The sequence below is a fragment of the Erythranthe guttata genome, chromosome 13, assembly GCF_056151865.1.
Source record: "Erythranthe guttata isolate IM_541 chromosome 13, IM_541, whole genome shotgun sequence".
NCBI lineage: Eukaryota > Viridiplantae > Streptophyta > Magnoliopsida > Lamiales > Phrymaceae > Erythranthe > Erythranthe guttata.
Window position 1 is genome coordinate 15,666,965 of NC_142545.1, and position 23,519 is coordinate 15,690,483.

The 23,519-nt window shown below is 34.8% G+C and overlaps 3 protein-coding genes and 1 non-coding gene across 10 annotated transcripts; all 4 read right to left on the reverse strand.

The window, feature by feature from the left end:
• Positions 1-49: 49 nt before the first annotated feature.
• LOC105968913 (secretory carrier-associated membrane protein 5) lies at positions 50-4,452 on the reverse strand. The gene is made up of 13 exons (XM_012993610.2): positions 4,177-4,452; positions 3,157-3,222; positions 2,694-2,807; positions 2,512-2,574; positions 1,824-1,857; positions 1,571-1,693; positions 1,372-1,434; positions 1,202-1,295; positions 1,017-1,062; positions 875-942; positions 637-685; positions 466-531; positions 50-377 (listed from the first exon to the last, which is right to left on the reverse strand). Exons 1-13 carry the CDS (start codon positions 4,234-4,236, stop codon positions 291-293), a joined length of 933 nt encoding a protein of 310 aa, XP_012849064.1. The 5' UTR covers positions 4,237-4,452; the 3' UTR covers positions 50-290.
• Positions 2,995-3,143, reverse strand: LOC148766023 (U4 spliceosomal RNA). The gene has a single exon (XR_016029435.1). It is a non-coding gene; the product is annotated as a U4 spliceosomal RNA (small nuclear RNA).
• Positions 4,453-5,320: 868 nt separating the features above from the next.
• On the reverse strand, positions 5,321-10,678 carry LOC105969084 (uncharacterized). Of its 5 annotated transcripts, none has more exons than XM_088811834.1 (17): positions 10,396-10,590; positions 10,096-10,209; positions 9,313-9,390; positions 9,087-9,194; positions 8,959-8,994; positions 8,713-8,823; positions 8,483-8,566; positions 8,268-8,386; positions 7,978-8,079; positions 7,495-7,611; positions 7,349-7,414; positions 7,111-7,177; positions 6,523-6,576; positions 6,248-6,337; positions 5,947-5,973; positions 5,822-5,848; positions 5,321-5,726 (listed from the first exon to the last, which is right to left on the reverse strand). In XM_088811834.1, the coding sequence occupies exons 3-17, from the start codon at positions 9,370-9,372 to the stop codon at positions 5,625-5,627; spliced, it is 1,170 nt and encodes a 389-aa protein (XP_088667960.1). In that variant the 5' UTR covers positions 9,373-9,390; positions 10,096-10,209; positions 10,396-10,590; the 3' UTR covers positions 5,321-5,624. The 5 variants fall into 5 exon arrangements, with proteins under 5 accessions (XP_088667960.1, XP_012849273.1, XP_088667961.1 ...); XM_012993819.2 differs by having other exon boundaries at positions 9,313-9,409; positions 10,396-10,564; XM_088811835.1 differs by having other exon boundaries at positions 10,361-10,484.
• Positions 10,679-11,710: 1,032 nt separating this feature from the next.
• Positions 11,711-17,339, reverse strand: LOC105968877 (Transducin/WD40 repeat-like superfamily protein). Of its 3 annotated transcripts, none has more exons than XM_012993562.2 (17): positions 16,966-17,339; positions 16,324-16,454; positions 15,657-15,774; positions 15,253-15,479; positions 15,064-15,166; positions 14,901-14,971; positions 14,623-14,697; positions 14,399-14,542; positions 14,132-14,312; positions 13,475-14,047; positions 13,246-13,382; positions 12,948-13,151; positions 12,788-12,862; positions 12,557-12,669; positions 12,358-12,474; positions 12,208-12,276; positions 11,711-12,111 (listed from the first exon to the last, which is right to left on the reverse strand). In XM_012993562.2, the coding sequence occupies exons 1-17, from the start codon at positions 16,988-16,990 to the stop codon at positions 12,051-12,053; spliced, it is 2,424 nt and encodes an 807-aa protein (XP_012849016.2). In that variant the 5' UTR covers positions 16,991-17,339; the 3' UTR covers positions 11,711-12,050. The 3 variants fall into 3 exon arrangements, with proteins under 3 accessions (XP_012849016.2, XP_088667958.1, XP_088667957.1); XM_088811832.1 differs by having other exon boundaries at positions 13,475-14,053; positions 16,966-17,327; XM_088811831.1 differs by having other exon boundaries at positions 13,475-14,312; positions 16,966-17,283.
• Positions 17,340-23,519: the final 6,180 nt, after the last annotated feature.

Consider the following 23,519-nt stretch of genomic DNA (forward strand, 5'->3'; position numbering starts at 1 on the left):
CAGAATTGTTTAAAAAAAAAATTAGTATCAAGAAAATTAAAGCATGAAATGAAACAAATAATGAGAGTATTGTATAAAAGTATATGCAAACAATCATGAATCAACAAAAATACAAATAGCTCCAAAATAATCCATGCGGATATACCTTTCTCTCTCTTCTTTCTAGACCCAAAATCTTTACTATCATGAAAAAATTGACTGTACTTCCTTCAATCATCCCGAAAAAGAAAAGGAAAAAACGAACGCTCGATACGGAAAAGAGTCGGCTTTATGAACAAACTCGTCAACAATTAAATTGCTGCTCTCATGACTCCCCTAGCAGCTTGTTGCTTCATCTCGGCTGCTTTGCCACTGCCTCGGAAATACATATAGACTTGCTGCAAAACGACGAGCATTAATATTAATTACTAATATTGTCAAGCACGAGTCACGAGTTAAAAGCGTTTGGAACGTAGATTTTGGAACCTGTATAACCCAGACGCTGAGAACCGCTTCGACGCAGAAGAGTCCAAAACCGATGAAGTAGAAGATCTGTGTCGACCAAAGACAATAATAATGTATTGAATCATGTAATAATTTGGAGCTGTATATGTATTCTCTAGTGATAAAATCAGATTGTGCCCCCAATGAACTTACCCCAACAAGAACATGCTGGCCTATGAGATCTACGGCTGGCAGTATACCTCTGTGCAAACACCCACCCACAATCAGATCAAAACGCTAGATATTGTAAATGCTCAGAATATTCAAGAACATTATCAAAAGAGGAGATTGAACAAGACAACGTCTAGGATTGTCTGAATATAAGTTATCCGGTTCGAAATTCGAATCAAGAATACAGCTGTGAGGGTAATAATTGGAAGGGCGCACTTACGCTAGAGATTTCCCTTTGAAAACAACGGGAGGTGCAACGGCAGCAAAGATGACGAATCCAATGTGGAGCTGTGTTACGCCACAAGGTAAGTTGTCGTATATTCAGTTGAAGACGAGAAAATTAATTAAGATAAGAAACTCACCATGTAAAATAGGAAAAACCACCCAAACTTCAGAGCACTCTCATTCCTGCAAATTGCAATAAAAAGGTATTATTATAGTTTCCATTAATTCATATTCTCCATCTCATAAGAATTCGTAAATATTATCTTCACAACATCAATTGTAAATGTAAAAGTTGCTTCCACAAAAAGATAGAAGCACAAACCTGAAAGCTCGGTAGAGAGGACGATACCATAACACATAGGCTCCTGGAACCCCAGATATGAAGTAGATAATGGCAAGAAACCAAATCTTTGCATCTAGTTGACAATAAATCGTAAGTTAGGGAAAATGAATGCATAAGAATTGCACTTGGTGATGATTTTGAAGGCCAACCTCCTTGTTTAATCCATGCAGTAGTCACGGCTATGACATTCCATAGAAGTGCAAAAGCAAGTCCTGATCACCACCAGTAAATACATCATCAGTATACTTCATGCGGAAACTTCTTGCAGCTCTAATATTTCAGATATGACATACTAATAGTCTATGATATGTGAGAAAGGTCCGATTCTAAAGCCTAAAATTTACATACCTAACAAGGTCGTAAACGCAACATATTGCAGCTTCTGAAGATGAATTGGTATTTCATTCGCAATATCATGATGGATAATAGGGAAAAATGGAGGCCAGTTTTTCTCCTCGATAACTATACCAGCTGCGAGAAACAAGAAATCAGCGGCAAATTCCTTTTGGTTTACACGTTCTCCGTTATATAGTGAAATTTATTATTTTCTTGATAAAGGGCATCAAAGTAATAAAAATATCTAGTAGTAGAAGGCAAGAACCTCGTGCAACAGCCTCTTCTTTCCGCCTTACTTCCTGCAGAACATCATTAATACAACTTAGGATCAATGTTCGTGATGCGGAAGGCAATTCAACTGATATTCTACACATTCAATCTTGTTAAGGACAAATATCTATCAGAATCTTGTACAACTTGGGGTTATCTACCCAATATATTTTTCTGGCTATCCAATTATCAAGACTAATGGAGAAAATCCTCTATGCCGTGTATGTAAGTTTAAAATATCCTCGTGTTTTTGGTGTGGGCTACGAGAAAGTTAAATAACTCTGCAGCATGACTTTTTGGACTTTACCCACTTTGACCCCTCAAGCAGTCAAGCATGTATTGTAATATGGGAGTCGTATATTTAAATAGAAAACATGTACAAGTTGAAGGCCCTAAATTAAGTGTTGAAAATAATGCAACAATTATTTGCCATGCTTCAGGAGAGAGAAAAGCTTGTAAGGCTTTTTAATTCAATCTAATTACTTTTTATAATTTTATTTTTATAAAAGTTTGTAAAAAAAAGCAGTTATACAATCAAACATCTTAAAATTGATCACAACGAAGCAAAGAAAAAGCTAAAGTGTTCCCTCATGATCAGCAATATAGCTGCAAATACCATCCGAAAATGCACAGAAACTCATCCGAGCAAGATTAACAGGAAGTCAGGAACCATAAAAGAGTACCTGTTCCCTCCTTTTCAATTCAGACTCCTTAGCCTGCAGCTCTCTCTCCTTCTTTTTCAGATCCTATATTAGAGATTTTTTTCGATAAGAGCAAACAATGCTGGTGCAGGGAGCAGAAAAAGGAATATAGCAGTAGCACTGCAGGCTAAACAATTGAAAAAAGAATAAAAAAATTCAACTACCGAAGCACTATCAAGTGAAATATCGACTGAAGCTGTAGGGTTGTAGAAATCAGCAGGCTCTGGAGGAAGGGGTGACAGCCTTGAATTTGAAGCAGGAGGTACGCTACCAGTATTCTGAAGATTAAAAAAAAATTGAATGTTACATGTAAGAATTAACTAATTGAAAGGGAACTATACATATATCATATAGTAAAGATCATGAAAATGATTGTTTTGAACTCATAAGCAGTACATGCACGATGTGTCAGAAACATATGAATTCAGATGTATCCAAAAACATATGAATTATTTCACTACCCTTGGCCAGAGGGAGCCCTTTCATAAATTGTCAGGGATTAGCAGCGAAGCCAGGCCCAACTCCCAACAAAGGGTTGGGAATAGTTTTTTAACAACAATACTTACGTCTCGGTTGGAAAATCACTAGCTGCATAATTTCCCCAGAACAAAGATAAGATGAACTCACCGATGTATAGAATGAACCTCTACTAAACTTTGACTGACCAGCTGCTTTTCCTTTTCCCCCTCCATCCTGGATTCAAGAAGTATATTGAAGCTTCAAAGTTGAATATAGAACCAAAAGTAGGAGCACTAAATTTTACCGAGCAGAATAAAAGAACATAGTACAGCGAAACTACACACGCCAAGAAATTAAAGTATCAACCTCAACCCACTACCAGTTTTCATTAAGCACTTCTTTGTTCTAATTGGATGCATTGCCAATTCTCTATTTCACGAAGTTGGACATAATAAGCTGGATGTAACTTGTTCACGTAGTGTCTAAAACACATTGAACAACTACTATGCCATCCCAACACCTTGCCTGAAATACCCGCCGGGATTACATTACAAATACCAATTATTCTTAACTACCACCCGTTCGTACAAAGCCACGATACATGCCCACCATCTTCTACAACTAAAACTCAAAACAATATTTCACTTTTTCATTATGCTCACTTATCAAGCATGCACCAAAAAACTAGGAGGAAAGCAAGATTTGTTTTCACATGTTCATCTAATTCCATAATTTTTGAAGCATAATTGTGGTAAAACTCGATTAAACCCTCGGCTACACGACTTAAAAAGTACAACAGCTTCTCCATCACACCCACAAGATGCATTACTGATATAATCATGATTTTACCCATAGATGCAACCAAATTTTGAAATCGACAATAAAAATCAAGTCAAAGGCCAAGTAATACCACGCGGGCGAATACATGAAGAGCACATCAAAATTCCAACCAGAGGATCATCACAATTCACAAGCAACATTCCGCCAATTTAAACACGAACTTCAAAACCACCTACATTATAATTAGCCCTAGAGTCAACCAAAATCATACCAAATTCTTCAACAACAAATACTTCCCTCTAAATTCATAATGTGCTTCCACTTTCGAGCAATTAAAGGCGAAAACAAAGTTGTTTCTCCCTAAAATTCAAAACATAATACGAAAAAAATAAACCATATGAAACTTACAGAGAAGGGGTTAACTTCATCTCCTTCATCAAAAGGGTTGCTATCGTAACGGCCGGCCATTTCCTTTAACACTTGCAGAGAGCGACGAAAGAGAGATTTTGAGATCTAAATAGTGAAATTAGGACGGTGTTAGAAAAGGGTAAAAGGTAAGTGTGGAAGCTTAGAGGAGAAGAATTTTGGACAGTTCATTCAATGCCAGGAAATTATATTCTAATCAGAGAAAGTTCGTTTAGAGAGAGAGAAGAGAGAGAGAGGCGCGTGGACTTGCTGTGAGTCAGGTCAAGTTTTTTTCAATTTGAAAAAATAAGGGAGTAAATTATAGTATGCCCCTCCATCTATATTCTAAAATCAGAATAGCACCTCTTTGTTCTGATTTCTATCACTTTGCTCCCTCAAACTTTCGAATTCATCATGTTTTCGAGGGCAAATTACGGCCACCCCTGAGTTATGGTTAAATTACGAAAACCCCCTCTTGTTTGGTTAATTACAGTCACCCCTCAACTATGTATTATTTTACGAAAAACCTCCTCCATAGGTAAATTTAGGGATGTTAAATCGGTAAAAATCGAACTGAAATTTCAGTAAGCCAACATTTCATACAGTTTACCCAACTGAATATACGATTTGCTACGGTAAATAACCAAATTACATAAATTTTATGTAAAAATATTTAAAATGAGCGGTAACTGTAATTACCCAAACAAGAGGGAGGCTTTCGTAATTTGGTCATACTCCAGGGGTGGCCGTAATTTGCCTTGTTTTCAATTATAAAATTCTCTTGGAACCAGCTTATTGAAATTATATCAAGAACAAAATATTATCGGGCTATGTTTAGGATTTCAAATAGAACTTGTAAAATAATATCATCTTGTTTTCTCCTTTTCTTTTATTTCCATGTGTTCTTTGTTCGACTCAATTTCCAGGGGTTGAAAATTATCGCGATCACCGTTGATTCGAGCATCGCCTAATTCACGTGATAATTAGAGAAGAAGAATGAATTGTGGTTTCGGGGTCGAGACCAAGAATTTCGAAGAGGTGTAAATCTGTAACAGTCGTTATCTCAGTTGGTGAAGGTAAGTGAGAAACGAAACAATGCCACTTGGAAGAGACACACATGGCTTATAAAATCGTGCTACGAGTAGGCTGATCAACGTGTTGGTTAGTTAAGCAGCAAAAAACATTTGTGTAATCTGAGTTTTACAGTTCAATATACAATTCCTCTCTTTCTCCAATCTCCCTCTCTCTCTCTCTCTCTCTGATACCGCAAACCCTAACAAATCCATCTCCGATTTACGCTACTTACAACCCACAAACCAAAATAAAATTAAAAAAATGAAGATTGTCCCAAATTAGTACAAAGAAAGACTATATGACATGTTCAGTAGTTTGTAGTTATAGCTGCAAAAATTTCAAAAAAAGGGTGTAAATACACCTCTAGTATAAGCTAATTAATCCTTTGAAAACGGATCAACCCAGTTTTCGTCATCCTTAACAGCCTGCTCCCATCGCTCCTTGAATTTTTGAAGTTCTATTGATGATTGCCTTCTTATCTGCACCGCACAAATCCAACCAATTACATCACAAGCACAAAAAATCAAATTAATAATTTTTTTAATGGCTATTTTCACAAAATACGGTATCTCACCTCTGATCTCACATCCACACCATGCCTCTGGTACAAGTAAGAAAAAAACCAAAAAGAAAATCAAATAAGTCGAGATTTGTGGTTTTAACTGATAAATACTGATTAGTTCATCTAAGCTATAATACCTTAACAGTCTCTTCATGATTCGAGACCTGCACGGACATCAATTATCATTAATTTAAATGAATAGGAAAATTGCCATAAATGCTAAAAAAAATCACCACAAGATATGCATATTTGAACAGAGTATAATTCCAATTATTTTAGATGCCCAACGTTTGGGGTTAGATGGATTAATTTTCTTCATATGTAGTAGAAGTATGAAATTAGTAAATAGTAGAACTTCAGTGTAAGGGAACAAAGACGACAAAAATGTAAATTGAGGAGAAAAAAGTTAATCACAAATATATAGAGTTAGTTACTCACTTTTGTTGCTGATGCCCCACCTAGTGTCTGTATACTCTGATGAACTATGTATTCACTATCAACTATTCCCACCTTTTCTGTACGATCCCCCTATTTATACAAGAGAAAGCACGTTAATAAAGTTAAATACAAGTGTTATCCACTTTTAACTGAGTATGAAATTTGTAATCTCGGGAACATAAAAGAATAGTGCAATTTATATCTAAATGTGGAATGAAACTCTGCTGCACAGCAGAAGTAACATTATAGACAAACACAAAACATAATGGTCGTACCTGTGCACAATAGCCGAGTTTCATGTCCATTCCCCATCCATGTACAAGGTCATTCTGATGCAAAAAGATACCTCATTCTAAGATTTATAGATTGGAAAGTTAAATAAAGCAGATTAATGCAACTACAAGCTCTTAAAACAGCTAGAAGAGGCCACAAATCAGTCGCTGTATATTTGCTCCTTATAATAGAAAACAGACAATATACTTATCGAATTAACTTCGTTTAACGGAGAAGAAGCAGGGGCAGTATCTGGGGATTAAGCATTGGCCAAATCTGTGACGTATCACCTATATTTATCTCAGTGATAATAACGAGTGGCATTCAAAGGATTTTTTGTCTCTTCTTTTTTCCCGAATAACCCCTCAATAAGGTGCTCGGAATGATTCTTAAGACATCTTTAATCCTTTTTTTTTCCTTTGTTTAATTGAATGGCCAATCAATAAGGTGTAAGCATATGCATATTAGAGAACATAACAAAGAATATTGATTACTAGATGTGGCTTTGCAAATTTGACTGTATAACATTTATGTTTGTGTAAACTACACGAAAGATTTTTTTTTTGTTCTGAAAAGGCAGAAAATTTTACCTGTATTAAGTGCCAGGCACAGTGCCATGCAGATCTCGAAAATACAGGAGCCATACCTTCCACAAAACTGCAAATCTTGAAGGGATTAGCATGTTTCTCAAAATTGGAAGAATAAGGGTACCATATCACTTGTTTGAACATGCAATCACCGAAGATAGAATGAGCATTCAGCTTTTATTATGTATGTCTATTGGTATGTTATACAAAATAAACAACGAGATAAGTTATGATAAGTTACCCACTGCATGGAGGCCCCTCGCTATCATCCGAGCACTTAATACTACCTCTGACTTCGTAGACTCTTCTGCTTAAATCAGAACATATAAGTACCAAAAGCACCACAAATGGAGTTAAAAAATCACATAGATTGTGCACAGAACCCACCTGTGGAATATATTCATTCTATTTCTTACTGTGATCCTGTGGTGTATACCAGTTGAATTTGGGTCCAAAGCTGGCTGAGATATTTCAAACCCTTCTGATCTTACAATATCCAGATACCTGACAAAGTAGAAGCAAGAAGACCAAAAGAATGATTTCACATGGTGTTTTCGAGCACTAAGGTAGGCAAAGCCAACATTCTGATCTTAGAACGATAAATATACAGAAAATTCATGGAATAATGAAATTCTATGTTGACTTAGATCTTTAGATGGAAAAGTTATCTTTAACTAGAAACAAATAATGCAAACTACAAGTGGCAAAATATCTTTGTGAAGAAACAGAAATATTCATATCGTGAAATGTAAATATAGCGTGCTGAGAAGAACAATTGGCACAAATAACTTCAAATAACGTTATAATAGAAACAAATAAAAGAAGTCATCCGAAGAGAGAGAATATTGTATGATGCTGCTGCAACAGTACCTTCCAGGATGGAAATTCTCGACCCCCAAATCTTCATCCCACAGGAATATGTAATCATACATAGATACAATAGCTGGATGTAAAAAGCGTTTTGCAAACCACCTGCAGATTTCCTTTTATCAGTAAACCACCAATTATAAAGAAGAAACTCAAATTCCAGAGCCAATAGCATAATTACTAGTGAGGGCATCAATGACCATGGCGAAGATTGATTTCCTCTTTTTTCTGTAATCGATATCCTGATACATACCATTTGGTAGACTACATGAAACTTCAATTTTAAGGCTTACCATTTCGTTTGGTTGTGAGCAGCTATATGTACAGCTTTCTTACTCCATTCCAGGTCCCACCACCCATCCAAGTTACCGTCGTAGTGAAACAAGATAATTGTGAAATTTTCTGAAAGAAACTGAATCCAAAAGAATTAGGCAATAAATGTGAACAGTTGTTAAAGTAATAGATAACTGAGTTTTTCTACTATATAAACATCAATAAGCAGCTGTACCTTTTGAACAATAGTATCAACATTCTGCTTTTGTTTAACTCCAACAGGCATTGCTAGCAAGTTACTAGAGCTCCGATCACTAACCTATAAATATAGAGGAATGCATATGTTTGTCAAAAAAATTTATAATAAATGTATCAACAATCATTCAATCAAAATTATATCACAGTGAAATGAGATAAATGGGGGAAATATTAAAAATGGCATAGAGACACTATTTGAACTTTTACCTTTGATCTGGAACTGCTTGTTGTCCATAAAGGCTTCAACTCCAGGTCTGACCTTGCTTCGATGATTCCACGAGGCAAACTATCCAAACTTTTTGAATCCACGCCTGATTCCTAGACCAAACCATTAGTTGATCTCAGCAAGCGAATAAAAAATAAAATAATCTTACGGAAAAAATAAGGACACTATAAAGGATGATACTGAAAGGGTTTATAAAAATATGAAATATGTTTTTATTGGATAAATACCTTAAATGTGTAGAATGGATAAAATGTTGAATCCATCTGATGAAAAGGCATAAGGAAATTAGTAATCAGGGCCATGATAAGAGATTAACATAAAAATTGAAATTTGGACAAACATTCTGTTAACGTACCTCTGTTTGTTGATACTGATACTTTGTACTTGTATATATTATTAACAACATTATTATACAGACAGCTACCATAAATGGGAGCTGTTTCATCTTCGATCCGAGTGCTCTCTGCAGTTATATTTACAAGTTAACCGCTTGTACTTTCACAAACAGCATTGCTCCTACTTAAAGATTTTACAGAGTTTAACTATCTATTCTCTGAAAAGTACCATTGTAGGTCACATACCGTGTCAAACAAGATACTCTGTTTCTTCACCGGCCACCTCCATGATTTGGACTCCTTCATAGGCAAACATGGAATTTCCTAGATTCTCTCAAAAAAACTGCAATAAGTTAGGTACATCTATTGTTATCATTCATCCACGATTGCATATGTAATTATGTATCTGAAAATAGACTTGCAATTGCGACCTACTTCCAACAAATATGGGGTTTAAATAGTTTATATAAGAATTAGAAGCCGACTAGTGATTCAACTTAAAAGCAAAAGTTTTGAATACGCCGTAAGTGCAAATTTCATCACCAAACACCATTTGCATGACGTAACTTCCCGAATGCAAATTTATCTTGTGCTTAACTTCTTATAGTGCACATTTATCTTGTTTGCAAAGGTGCTCACATGTAGTGCGTGCAATAATTGTATTAAAGATGTCACAAAGAACACATAGAAATTCGAGCAAAATTCAGAAATCAAAGAAATACAAAATCCACTTTGATTTATTTCAAATGATTCCTTGTTCTCTAAGAATAAATTATGTGGTTCCTTAAAACAATTTAATAAAAAAATCAAATATGAAACGATTATCAAACAGGGCCATTTATGAACTAAACTATCCCAGCTACCAGAAAATACAATCCAAACTATACGTATTCCAAAACGCAATTTCAACAACTGGATCGACTGTTCAATAATCATATGCAGATCACCAATTATTTATAAACTGCCAAAAAAAAAAAAAATTACACCAAACGAAAAACAAATTAAAAGAAAAAAAGAAAAAACGCATACCGATTTCGCCACAGATTCAAGTAATCCGACGCACAGGTTTACAGCACGCGATTGAATCCCCAGCTGAAATCAATCTCCACAAAAATCCTACGTTCCAATCACCTCTGCGTGTATCTGTTGTATAAATCCAATATGTACAAAATAATTGAAGAAAAAAAAAGTATAGATAGATAGATACAAGTGAATATCTACGTATAACTATGTGTATGTGTGTGTATGAAAAAAAAGGGTGGGGAAAGAGGGGAGAAAGAATAAGAAGCGCCACGTATAAAGCGGAGAGAGTTGTTGAATTTTGCTCACTGTGCTTTGAATTTTTGCAGAAAAAATATGAGCGGCACCAAAACTCATACAGCTAACCTCATTTGTTATCACTCCTTAAAAAAGGATTAGTGTTAGGATTAATATTTTAATAGCGCACTAATGCAATTAATTTTGTGTGAATTCATGGCAATATACAATAAATATATTTATGGTTAGAGTTAGGGAGATTATTATGAAATAAATGTTACAACATCCCTACAGTCTGTGACTTTTACATGTACGATAATTAATTGGACCACCTGATTTATATTCTCCAAAAAGTAGGAATTCAATTCATTTGATCCCTCACAAATCTCTTTATATCCCAAAATACTGTAAAATTACGGTCACCCCGAGATAAAATAAAATTACGAAAAACTCTTCATACTTTTTTTTCTTCGTAATTTGACCTCATGGGTAACCGTAAGTTACCCTATAGAATATGTTTTTCCTGCATTATTTTATATATATATATATGTACAAAATATATATACTCATGCAGCAATTGGATTGCTTTTTATATTGGTTATTTAATTGTTAATTAAATAAGGAATAAGGTCAATTTTGGATACTGTTGCAGCAATAGACCTGGGTCTTGTTGGAAAGCAAGTTAGGTGTGATGTCGGACTTCAATCAACTGGCCCATCTTCTTTGTAGTTTTCCTCTTCCATAGCTTCTTCTCTACCATTTTAAATAATAGGATAATTATAATTCTTATCTAATTTTTTTCTTTCAATAGTAATTGAATGTCGGTGTCATTAAATTATATGATGAAATGAATCATAAATAATATATAATAAATTATAAAAAAATATTCTTAATATTTAGCCTAATGGCTATTTACAAAAATATATTTAATCACATCATGGCCCACGAGGGCATGTACTGCTGTTCTTAATTGGTGAAGATATAGCCCAATTGCCCAAATAATATTAATAAGGGTAAATTACACATACATCACTTCAGTCGGTATGCTAAAATAACTTTAATGTCCTTTTAGTACCAATAATTACAATCACCTTTGAAACATTGTTAGAAATCATAACGGAATAATACATTGGGTGACATGACTCTCCTAACATTTCTTAAATACTTGTTATTTTATATAAGATTTATAAATTTTCGTCTATGGTAGCATTAAAAGGCACGCACGAAACAAATATAGTGCATATTGATCCCCAAGACGTGAAATCTTGGCTCAGGTATATGTTTCAAGGGTGTGGATGTAATTACCAATATCACAGGGACTTTAATGTTATTTTAGCATACATCAAGGGTGTATGTACAATTTACCCTAATAATAAAGATAAAAACAAAGAACAACCATGAATGCTATATATATTATTTTCATTTTCAAAAAAAATATAAATATATATGACTGCACATAAATTAATTACAGGTAACCAGCTTGGCAAGTCATTTGTATCCAACAAAGCACAAGCTGTTAATACAATACAACTTGCAACACAAAATGCATACAACTGGGAATACATATATATGTAATAGCACCGATGCACATACTGGATACCGGCAAGGCAAAATTTGCAATATCCCAAGTATGACATTTACCTGATATATAGATATGTATTATATCTCTCTTGAAGTAATTCTTGTTAATTGGTAATAAGCTACCTACTTTCTCTCTCTTCCGGGTGTCACGTTTGTTGTAGAACCATATTCAGTTGTTGTGCGTATCTTGCTACTACACCTCCCCTCCTAAACCACATTAATACAAATCATTTATATATATATTTATATAGCCGGAAATAATTCGACAAAAGTGTAAGAGTTAAAAAGACAAAAGACACTCACTTCATAAGCTCCGGAAGACTTTTCTGTACACCTTGTAAATGGACAAAGCACTGTTTGCAGCATTCACGTCTGCCACCAAACACGTCAAATGTATTCGATTTTAAGACAGCATAAAACGAATTGAAAATTTCGGATGAAAGAAAATGGTACCTCTCCTCTGCATGAAGATCGACACCAACAGATCGAGGTGCTGAAACTGTTGAACGAACAAGTGTACCAAAGACTGCTACCAGTTTCAGAAGCATCTCCAGAGAAACACTAACATGCCTAACACATTCGAAAAAACACGTAATAATCTCAGACAAGCTTTTTCCTTATTTTTCCAATTATGCTTTGTAAGAATTTTTACCTTTCTGCTTTGCTTTCGAGCAACCCTAAAAGCACAGGAAGCAAGCAAGAAAACAGCTCCAATGTAATAATCTCCAGCCTTTCTACGAGGACACCTATTACATCTGCTTGTACCTGCAAAAATGAAATAATATTATGAAAAGTTGTGCATATATATATATATATATATATATATATATATATATATCTGCAGATAGAACACTGAAAATATATTGCAGCAAGAAATACTAACAGAATGGTCGGGCAATTTCCTGACAGCAATTATGGCCCCCTTGACATCGTTCCTTTCCCAAAAGTGTCGCACCACCTGTACCAGAAATTTATATGCCCATTGTTAGAAAACTGATATATAATTGGAGTTAATTATTGAAATAACTTGGTTCAAAGATTACCTGTAACTTTGTCAATCGGGACCTAAATGTACTCAATAAAACATCGTGACCCTGCAAAAGATTCTCAATGACATTATCATCATCCAAAGTTGACGGCTTCTCCTTCAGGATTACATTATCATCATCCAAAGTTGACGGCTTCTCCTTCACGATTACATAAGTTGACTGCTCCTTCTTCGTCATCACACTCTGTTGGTCGCTATTCTGCAGCCCACCACATTATCCAATTAATATTTATTTGAGGGGGGCAAAAAGGGAAAGAAAAAAAAAAGTCAATATAAGAGGAGGAAAATTCTACCTGAGGTAGCGGTGTTTCGACAGGCTCAGTAGCCACAACAGAAGCCTTATCGGAGATGCCACTCTCATCTACGTCTATTTTTTCCTTTCTTTCAAACCTCTCAACCAAACTGCGCGTCCTTCCATGCACAACTGCCACTGCGAGTATCAAAGCACATAATTAATATAAGTACAGATTAGTTTTCACCTCTCGTATTCTGACAAGGTGGTAATAAAAGTTAGATAGCAACCTCCATTGACAACTTTTACAGGAATCGCCCCTCTACTGGAACTCAGAGTCTGATCACCTGGAACAATTGTCACGGGTGACGAAGTTCTATCCACCTTTTCCACAGCAGTCTTGTTATTTGATTGTTTCACCTCAGAGGACTCGTTAGAATTTTCATCGGTAACAAGCCTATTGCGTAGATGCGAATCTTTTTTACTGACCAAAGAACTTTTCGTATCGTCACAAGAATCAAGAGAAACCGACATTCTTTCCATATCAAACCGGCCGGTTGATAGCCTCCGTGCATGAGGTGGCTTAGAAGACATGCCAGAACTGGTTGGCTTAGATGAAGCAATAGATTCCCTTCTAGACCCAATAGATTCCCTTCTAGACCCAACAGAATCTCTTCCATCGGGACCATCACGAGGTACAATACTAGGCATAATCAGAGATCTATTAAGAGCTTTTGCAGGCACACTTGATGTGGGGCCACGCTTCTGAATTCTAACAGCGTTCACTTCCTTGGGAACATCAACAGGGTCAACCGTCTTTGAAGTAGGAGGGTCAACTGTCTTCGGAGTAACAGAGCTTACACCTGCAGCTTCACAAGGGTAGAAACATTGATCTTCTGTTGGTGAGAAATTAGAGACTGTAAAAATTGTAGGGAAAGAAAACTTACGGTCAACATATATGGTTTTGATTTCTTTAGAAGAATCGCTATCTGGCGTTGTCGATCGGGTATTGGATTTTGGCTTTACATGGATTTCCTCTTTCTCCGAAAGACTGCTCTGACTATCACATTTCTGCTCTGAGTTGCTATGTTGCTCCGGAGCCAATCTTGTGCCGTATGGCTCTATAAGCTAAAACACAGAAATGCCACTTCATCATTGTTAAGGGAAAAAAATAGTAATAGTATTTTGACAATCAGAAAATAACAGGCGAATACCGAAACATCTGCCACCCAAAGTGCAACTGAGTTCTCAAAATATGCACCGCCCACAAGCTTCCCATCATGGAAGCAAAGATCACCGACAGTTGACCATCCCATATCAACTGAATCATGGCAAATTACAGGCTCCCATGAGTAAACCTGCAGTTGGAAAGATATAGGCCATCTGAATAATTTTTATTTTTTTATTTTTTACAGAAATATACATTCCAGAAACAAACCTTTAAACTATCATCTAAACCGCAGAAAAGGGTTCTTCCATCAGGGTGGAAGGCAAGTGATCTTACTCCTGTAGCCTGAAGGAGAAGACAACAAATCGCTTTGGTACTTAAACAATTTTTTATTTACAACATCACGGAGAGAAATAAGCAGTAAGATGAGAGAAGTGTATAACAAAAAACAGAAGTGAAGTGTTATATATTTGAATTGGATACTAGATGCTTGCACATTCTGTGAGGGTGAAAATATACTAAATTTAAATACATATATGTTTACCTACCTCGCGTCTGGCAGATCCAATCATCTCAAAAGTCTCAAGATCCCAAAATTTCACAGTTTTATCTGCCGAACCTGGAATGTATATTATTCGTTGTTACAGTTATCAGCCATAAAGCCTCGAAAACAACCATTGACAGTTAAAGTAAATCCATACGAACAGTCACCTGTTGCTAAAAGAAACTCGAGCGGATGAAATTCTATGGAGCGAACATGTCCTTCATGGAATTTGAAATCGTGTAAAAGCTTCCCAGCTGTCAGGTCCCACACCTGTACATGGTGTAATAAAACTAAGAATTCAAGACAGTTGGAAATAGTCGGGTAAATAAAACTTTTCGAGAATTCGATAGCAATACCTTTACAACATTATCAAATCCACCAGAGACTACCCAGCGGCCATCAGGGGTGAATCTTATAGTACTTATCCCTCGAGTATGGCCTTTATACGTATGGATGCACCCTTTCTTTCTAATATCCCATATCTTTAGATTAGTGTCCATTGAACCCGATGCAAAAAACTCACCAAATGGATGGAACTCAACAGCAGTACAATAGGATCTGTGTCCAGTAAGAGTGCGAACCACTACATTTCAAGGCATGAAAACACATCAGGATTAAAAAATATATATATATTCATTGGTTGTAGTTGATTTCATTATTTAACAATTTATGCTCTCCAACTCGCGTTAAAAAAGCAAATAATCGATTCTGAAGTTCAAATGAAACAATATAAAAGATATGATGAAGATGGTGAGTTTACTTTTTGTTTCTTCCAAATCCCACAGCTTTATGGCTCCAGAAGATGATCCAGCTACCACTAAAACCTCTGCTGAATCGAAGGCTGCGGATTCTACTGGACTTGTATGACCACATAGGCTCTGCAATCACCACAAGGTCGTCTTCTTTCAGTTTTATAATGTGACAGGAAACTAAGGAAAGCATGAGACACACACAACGCACATTGTATGTATATAAATAAATAGATAGTGTGTGTGTGTGTGTGTGTGAGAGAGAGAGAGAGAGAGAGAGAGAGAGAGAGAGAGAGAGAGAGAGAGATGAATTTGAAAAAAACAACGGAAGCAAATGTAGAAAGCACCTTCCGCAAATCGTGAAATTTTCTAAATTTAGCCACCAACGACATATTGTGTAATTAATACCAGGCTGTTTACGTTAAAGCGACAAATGGAAAATGAGAAAAATTAAGTATGTCCCTCTTTCAGAAATTTCAGTCTGAATACAAATTTACAGCATCCTCTCGTACTGGTTTGAGTCAGCAAAGACGCAGACCCACATTACCATCAAGATACTAATAAAACAAGGGGCGACTAAGGGGCTAATCACGTCATCGTCACATAATTATACGAAAATCAATCATCCAACTGTTAAAACGAAATCATGTCAGCGCTCATTGGACAAGTGGCACTAACCGTCAGACACGTGGGCTTGCCGACGGACCAAAGGTTGACTTTCTGATCATCTCCACCTGTAATGAACGATCTGCAATTCTTCTTCCCAAAGCTCAAACAATTTACATTCCCACCATGTGCCACAAATTCCTCTAAATCACATTCAGTCAAGAAACGACAGTTTCATCATAGAAAATACAGTTTTGCAAGTTATCAATTAAGCATTGCAACCAAAAGTTATAAAGCACAACATATCGAAGGGGAAACATACATTTGAAAGCAAGAGCAGGAAAAGAGAATTTCCACCATAATCAACACAATTCCTAACAACTTTCATTAATCTTCTAGGCTTTTTCAAAAACACATAGAACGCAAGAAATCCAAGTAACAATTCTTCGTTGCCCAATTTCTCGATTTCTTATCACTGATTTAATTCCTTTTAACACCAATTAACAAGGCATCTTATCCAGAAAATCAATACCGCATCATCTTAGATCACTCAAACACAAATTAAAACCCTAACATAAATTAAACGACCGACCATTCAAACCCACCGACACGCGCCATTCACGCAGACACGCATACAGAAAGTGTACCAAAACATGTAGCTAAAAAGAAAAAAAAATAAAAAAATAAATAAACACCAATAATTCCAGAGGATACGCAGTTTATATCCACGCTTCGCCATTTCCTCCCGGAAAATCTACAACCGGAATCACGCCGCGGCGGCGCCCGGCCAATAACGGAATCCTTGAAAGCGGATACAGATACAGTGTAGAAACTACACAGATACAAACAATTTTGATTTGTATTTACAGATGAAGAAAATCCAGCGACAAAAGATAAGAATAGATTTCTGGAACGGTAACTTGAGAAAAAGGAAAATTAAGAAAAGGGGAAATTTTCAGAGAGGAGAGATTTGAACAGTAGACATCAAAGAAAAAGAAAGTATGGCGAAAGCAAAAATTAATTAATTATTTTATAAACCTCCGTCTCTCACTTTATTTATACTCACTCACGTGTGTGATTTACTCCATACGCCGTCGTTTGTTTGTTTTTTTTCACCCCTAATGGATTGACCGACATGATTGGCAAATTAATTTTATATTTAAGTTAATCATATAAAATTTAATACAATAAAACAAAATTAGGGTGAATAGTAATTAATTATTGAATTATTTATTTTACAGTTTTCTATTTTATTTGGGTTTTAATTGTCTTTTGTTTGTATTAACTTGCGGAGACATTCCAACCACTAGGTTGTAAGAAATGTAATAGTGGTCAGGATTTATTTGTTTTGTATGATTTTCCTAACTTTTTAATTTTTATCCAATTTTATGGAGAATTTACAATATCCACAATTCCACATGAATTAATTATTTAATATATTTATTACTCCCTCCGTCCCAATTTAAATGTCGTTTTGGGTTGTTTTGCACATATTAAGAAAATCAATAAATGTGCATAGATTATAGTAAAAAATATATAAAATTACTAAAATATCCTCAACATTAATTGATTCTCAACTAATTAATTAGGAGTGATTAAGGGTAAAATTGAAAATAATGCAATTAATGCTTCATTGAAAATGTAAAATAACAAATAATTTGGGACAGAAAAAACTCTCTAAAAAGACATATAATATGGGACAGAGGGAGTATTTGTTTGATTTGTCTATTATTTTCCTGCAATTTTTGTTGGGCCACAAATCACAATACTATGTTACATAAAGTCGTTTAATTCGTTATTGTATCGAGTTTATTACAAGCAAAAAATCATCAACTTTAAACGATTAAAAATATCTAAGAATATCTGAGAGTTAAGAAATAATATAAATTCAGATGAACCTCCATAAATCAATATAGTTGAGATTAGTAAAATTCTATTAATCTACCGAAATATTAAATTATTTTTTACCGATCAGGACCAAAATAAATTATTATATAAGTAAGAATATTAATTTATCGAGATTCTACTATATTGTCGTATATTATAAAAAGAGTTGATTTTTATCAATACTAAATCAAGGTCTTCTTGCTTGAAGTATTACCCAAATTAAAATTGAGTTCAATCACTATCAATGCAGTTGAAAATGAAAATTAAGAAGAGTATTCTACATTTAATTATCTATTAGTGTGCAATAATAGGATATGATTTTCCCAAGCATGCATAAAAAAATGAAGTATTACTATTTCTTTGCTATGGATTATAATACACGTCATAATCATTTTAATCAAAAAAATTTTGGTGACTAATAATAACTAAAATTCAAAATTTACGCTATCAATTTTAATGTAAACTAACCAAGTATGACAAGCTCGAGCTAGCAACCGTTGGTAAAACGATTCGAATCTGAGCTAATTTAACATATATTCATTCGCTCCAACCCCTAGGTCATTCTTTACGGTTTTTTTTTTTCTTTTCTTTTTTAACACTATTACTACTCCCGGAAGTATAATATTTTGGTGCCCCTAAATATATTAATTTTGAAATATACTATTTATTTTGCATCAATTACTTAGGTGAATCTTCCCCAACAAATTTTTATTGAGAAAAAAGACAAAAGTTGATGGCAATAATTAGAGGGAATCATGTGCATCAGCACCACCTTCCAACTGTTCTTTGTCCCAACATTACACTTAAATTAATAATTACAAAAAAAATTAATATTTGGTCCCGTGCTTATCATTAATTATACTTAACCCCAAAATTAATAAATAATAATAATCAAAATTAGTGGTTATAATAATCATAATAACAAAAAACTCTTGACAGTTAAGAGGAAAATAACAGACCACATAAAACAAACTTAAAAACTAAAAAAACACTGTTAAAACTATAACTGTAGATCCAAACAAAAAAAGAAAGACAAGCGTACGTTTTCTTGACATAAATATAAATATAAACTAGACTATAATATTAGAGGTAGCATCAACCCTAGTTTTAATCTTTTTAATCTTATATATAAAAGAAAGAAACGCTAGGGCAACCCTAAGAAACCCTAATGTCATATTTGTAAATTTTTTTCAATTTTTATCAAATTTTTATCTCCTTAATATTATTTTAAATATTATTTTCGAATTTTATCATATTTGTATCCCCTAAATATTATTTTAAATATTATTTTTTATTTTTATCAGATTTTTGTCTCCTAAATATTATTTTTTATTTTTATCAAATTTTTATCTCTTAAATATTATTATAAATCATATTTTTTTAAATTTTATCAAATTTATATCTCCTAACTATAATTTTAAATATAATTTTCAAGTTTTTTCTGAGACACCTAACTTAATCAAACTATTAATTGGAAAGGATCTTGTATGCGCTAAAGATTATTTATGTAGAAACATACCTAAACATCTTTATAATACAATTCATCAGTTTGGTCAATATACGCTTGAAGCAATCAAGGAAACCTATATGGTTCAATATAATACCGAGGAGTGGTATGAATGTGGAATTGGAGTTATTACGGAATGATTTTAATCATATTTTATCTCCTAAATATTATTCTAATTATTTTCATATTTTATCAACTTTTATCTCATTAACATTATTTGAAATATTATTTTCAATTTTTTATCAAATTTTTATCTCCTAAATATTATTTTAAATATTATTATCGATTTTCATCAAATTCTCCTAGATATTATTTATAATAATCTGATTTTCGATTTTTACAGAAAATGGTAAATAAATCTGATTTTCATCCCTAGCGGATTTTGTGACATCGTTTTACAGAATGTCAACAACATTTGAATTTTATTTCTTCCCTACCTAAGGCTTCTTCTTTTGGTAACCCGAGTTTAGATTTTGTTTCTTATCTTCTTCTTCATCCTATTGACTGTGTGCCAATTAGTTTACATCTTTTTCCATCATGGCTTATAGGTAATTTCATTTTGTTAAATTATGTGTTTCATTAATTTATACCAAAGTTTTCAAATTTTATGTATAACAATTATTTCATTTTATATGTAATTGGACATGTTATTAAAAGGGATGATTTAAGAAAATTAACCAAATGCAATTTGTTGTCCCGTGCATCGCACGGGTACAATTACTAGTCAATCCAATACAAAAAAAACATACATTCAGAAGAAGAAATAGAGAATTAGAGCACACACACACAAAACAAAACAAAAAAACAAAAAAAAAAAAGAAAGAGAGAATAAAAAGAATTGCAAATCATCATGAAAAAACGAAAGGATAAATAAAACCGACATTTAGGCCGAGCCATTAGTAACTTCGGATGATACAATCCAAGTTTATAGATTCTGGTTCGGTCGGACACATATTCATCAGTAACCACAATTTTGATAAGCCGAATACCATATAGGTGCCGTTCGGGAAGCGCAACTTCATCCATAACATTCTCCGCCTCATCGCACACCTGATTTGCGTGGAGGGAATGGTTAGAGGAGTGGATGCCGAAGGGGTTGGATATATAATCAACTACATTGTGCCTCAATCGGCCGAGTCGTATGTTTGTCGAACTAGTCGAGTGGGCGCCTATTGTTTGTCAGTTAGCGAGCTTTACGATTAAGAACCCCGTGACTTGTAAGTTTTGTTTATTTCATGTCATAGTTGCTACATGATTCCTTACTCTCTTTTTTACCTCTCTCGGCAGCTATTGGAAGAGGGTTTAAGAGTCGTAAGCCTCCGCCACGGGTTTTGAAGATTATCCTTATATCAGAAATAGCAGACCAAGACGTAGAGACGGTCAAGCCTCTCCAGCTTTATGATCCGTTGCTATTAAGCACTAAGTTGCTCAGATCCTTTAAAGTGGTGGTATGAACACCTAATTTCCCGTATTAATACACTTTGATCTTTGTTCAGTTATGTTTTGTCTCAAAATTTCTTAATCTATTTGTAGGTGTGTTTATTGTGGCTAGCTTGCGCTTTTGGAAACTTTGCAAGGGGAGAAGGGCTACGCACTTTCTTGAATAGTCCAGTATATGACCATGTAATTAAGATTAAAATAAGACCTCTTGACAGCAATAGTACTTTGCAATCTTAATTACATGGTCATATACTATACTGGACTATTCAAGAAAGTGCGTAGCCCTTCTCCCCTTGCAAAGTTTCCAAAAGCGCAAGCTAGCCACAATAAACACATTTACAAATAGATTAAGAAATTTTGACACAAAACATAACTGAACAAAGATCAGAGTGTATTAATACGGAAATTAGGTGTTCATACCACCACTTTAAAGGATCTCAGCAACTTAGTGCTTAATAGCAGCGGATCATGAAGCTGGAGAGGCTTGACCGTCTTTACGTCTTGGTCTGCTATTTCAGATATAAGGATTATCTTCAAAACCCGTGGGTCTTACGACTCTTAAACCCTCTTCCAACAGCACTGCCGAAAGCCTAAAAAAAAAAGAGTAATAAATCATGTAGCAACTATAACATGAAATATAGGGGTGAGTTCGGGACGGGATTTCGGGAATTCGGGATTTTCGGGATCGGGATTTCGGGATTCGGGATAGAAATTTTAAATCCCAATCCCGTCCCATAATATTAAATCCCGGTAATATCGGTATCCCTAAATATTTCGGGAATTCGGGATTGGGATCGGGAATCCCATATTTTGGCTAAAAACTAAGAAATATATATATATATATATATTTTTTCATTAATACTATTTTATACATTAAACCAACTTGAATATATTATATAAATACTATTATTATTGCACTATTTATTTTTACCACAAAACTTGGAACAAATGAAATTTGAAAAATTTAAAAATAAGTTGAAACGATATATTATATTGTATTTCTCATCTCCTTGACAAATATATATATATATATATATATATATATATATATATATATATATATATATATATATATATATATATATATATATATATATATATATATATATATATATATATATATATATATATATATATATATATATGTGTGTGTGTGTGTGTATGTGTGTGTGTGTTTATTAGTTTTTTTTTTCTTTTTTCCTAATTCGGGATTAAAATATCCCGATCGGGATTGAACCAATTCCCGAATCCCGATCCCGTATTTGTTCCTAATCCCAATCCCGAATCCCGTAATCCCGAATTCCCGAAGTTTTAATCCCAAATAGTAAAATTCTAATCGGGACGGGACGGGATCCCGAATCCCGATCCCAAAGTCCCAGCCCTAATGAAATAAACACAACCGCCATAGGCCTCCGTGAATGACGTCTCTGATTCATCAACCACCTGAGATGAGATTAATAAACAATCATGCATATTAATAAACAACATATCCCAGCCTATAAAATACCATAAAATAATCAAGACCTAATCAAAGCCAACTTCATTGCAAATAATGTCCTAATAAATAGAACTAAAACATGTCATTGAAAACAACTATGAACAAAATTATCATTTCAACTTACAAGAAAGTTCAGATGTTGCAGAGTGAAACCTTTGTTGCTATTGATAATATCAACCTTCCTAGTGAAGCAACAGTATGTTCACTTCACTCTACTACGTAGACACGGCCACGGGTCGGTTTTGGGCCCGGAACTGGCCCGAACCGGCCCGTTGACGGCCCAAACCGGCCCGTTACCGTGTGAACCGGCCCGGAACCGTGAACCGGCCCGTCCTACCCGGGACGGGCCCGGTTCTTAGATTTGGTGAACCGTGAACCGCCGGTCCGGCCCGGCGGTTCACCCGGATTTAAAAAAAAAAAAAAAAAATCAAAAAAAATCAAAAAAAAGTGAATAACGGCCGGTGAACCGGCCCTAACCGGCCCGGGTGAACCGGCCCGGTGAACCGGCCCGGGTGAACCGGCCGTTATTTAATTTTTTTTGAACTTTTTTGAATTTTTTTTCCCCCCCAATTTTTCCTATAAATACCCTCACACCCCAATTTTTCCTATAATTTACTTATTCATCAAATATTTCAAACTTGTGCTTCTAAATTGACTTTTCATTTATTTCCTTTTCCTTTATCTATTTAAAAGTATTTCTTTTAATTTACTTATTCATTAAATATTTCAAAAAAAAAAAACAAAAAAAAAAAAAAAAATCAAAATTTCCGGGCCGACCCGGAACCGGCCCGTGAACCGGCCCGAATCGGCGGGCCGACCCGGCCCGGTGAACCGTGCACGCCACGAGCCGGTTCCGGTTCCGGAAAATGTGAACCGTGAACCGGTCCGAACCGGCCCGGAACCGGCCCGAACCGGCCCGAACCGGCCCGTGGCCGT

Coding starts and splice junctions, on each gene's coding strand:
- LOC105968913 (XM_012993610.2), bottom strand. CDS start 4,236: ATGGCCGGCCGTTACGATAGCAACCCTTTTGATGAAGGAGATGAAGTT. Junction 1,063..1,201: donor CCTCTCTACCGAGCTTTCAG/GTTTGTGCTTCT, acceptor TGCAATTTGCAG/GAATGAGAGTGCTCTGAAGT. Junction 378..465: donor TCAGCGTCTGGGTTATACAG/GTTCCAAAATCT, acceptor GTCGTTTTGCAG/CAAGTCTATATGTATTTCCG.
- LOC105969084 (XM_012993818.2), bottom strand. CDS start 9,372: ATGAAGGAGTCCAAATCATGGAGGTGGCCGGTGAAGAAACAGAGTATC. Junction 7,612..7,977: donor GAGAATTTCCATCCTGGAAG/GTACTGTTGCAG, acceptor CTACTTTGTCAG/GTATCTGGATATTGTAAGAT. Junction 5,727..5,821: donor GTGTGGATGTGAGATCAGAG/GTGAGATACCGT, acceptor TGTGCGGTGCAG/ATAAGAAGGCAATCATCAAT.
- LOC105968877 (XM_088811831.1), bottom strand. CDS start 16,990: ATGGCGAAGCGTGGATATAAACTGC. Junction 16,455..16,965: donor GAAGCGTGGATATAAACTGC/GTATCCTCTGGA, acceptor AATGTGATTTAG/AGGAATTTGTGGCACATGGT. Junction 12,112..12,207: donor AGTCTTCCGGAGCTTATGAA/GTGAGTGTCTTT, acceptor AATGTGGTTTAG/GAGGGGAGGTGTAGTAGCAA.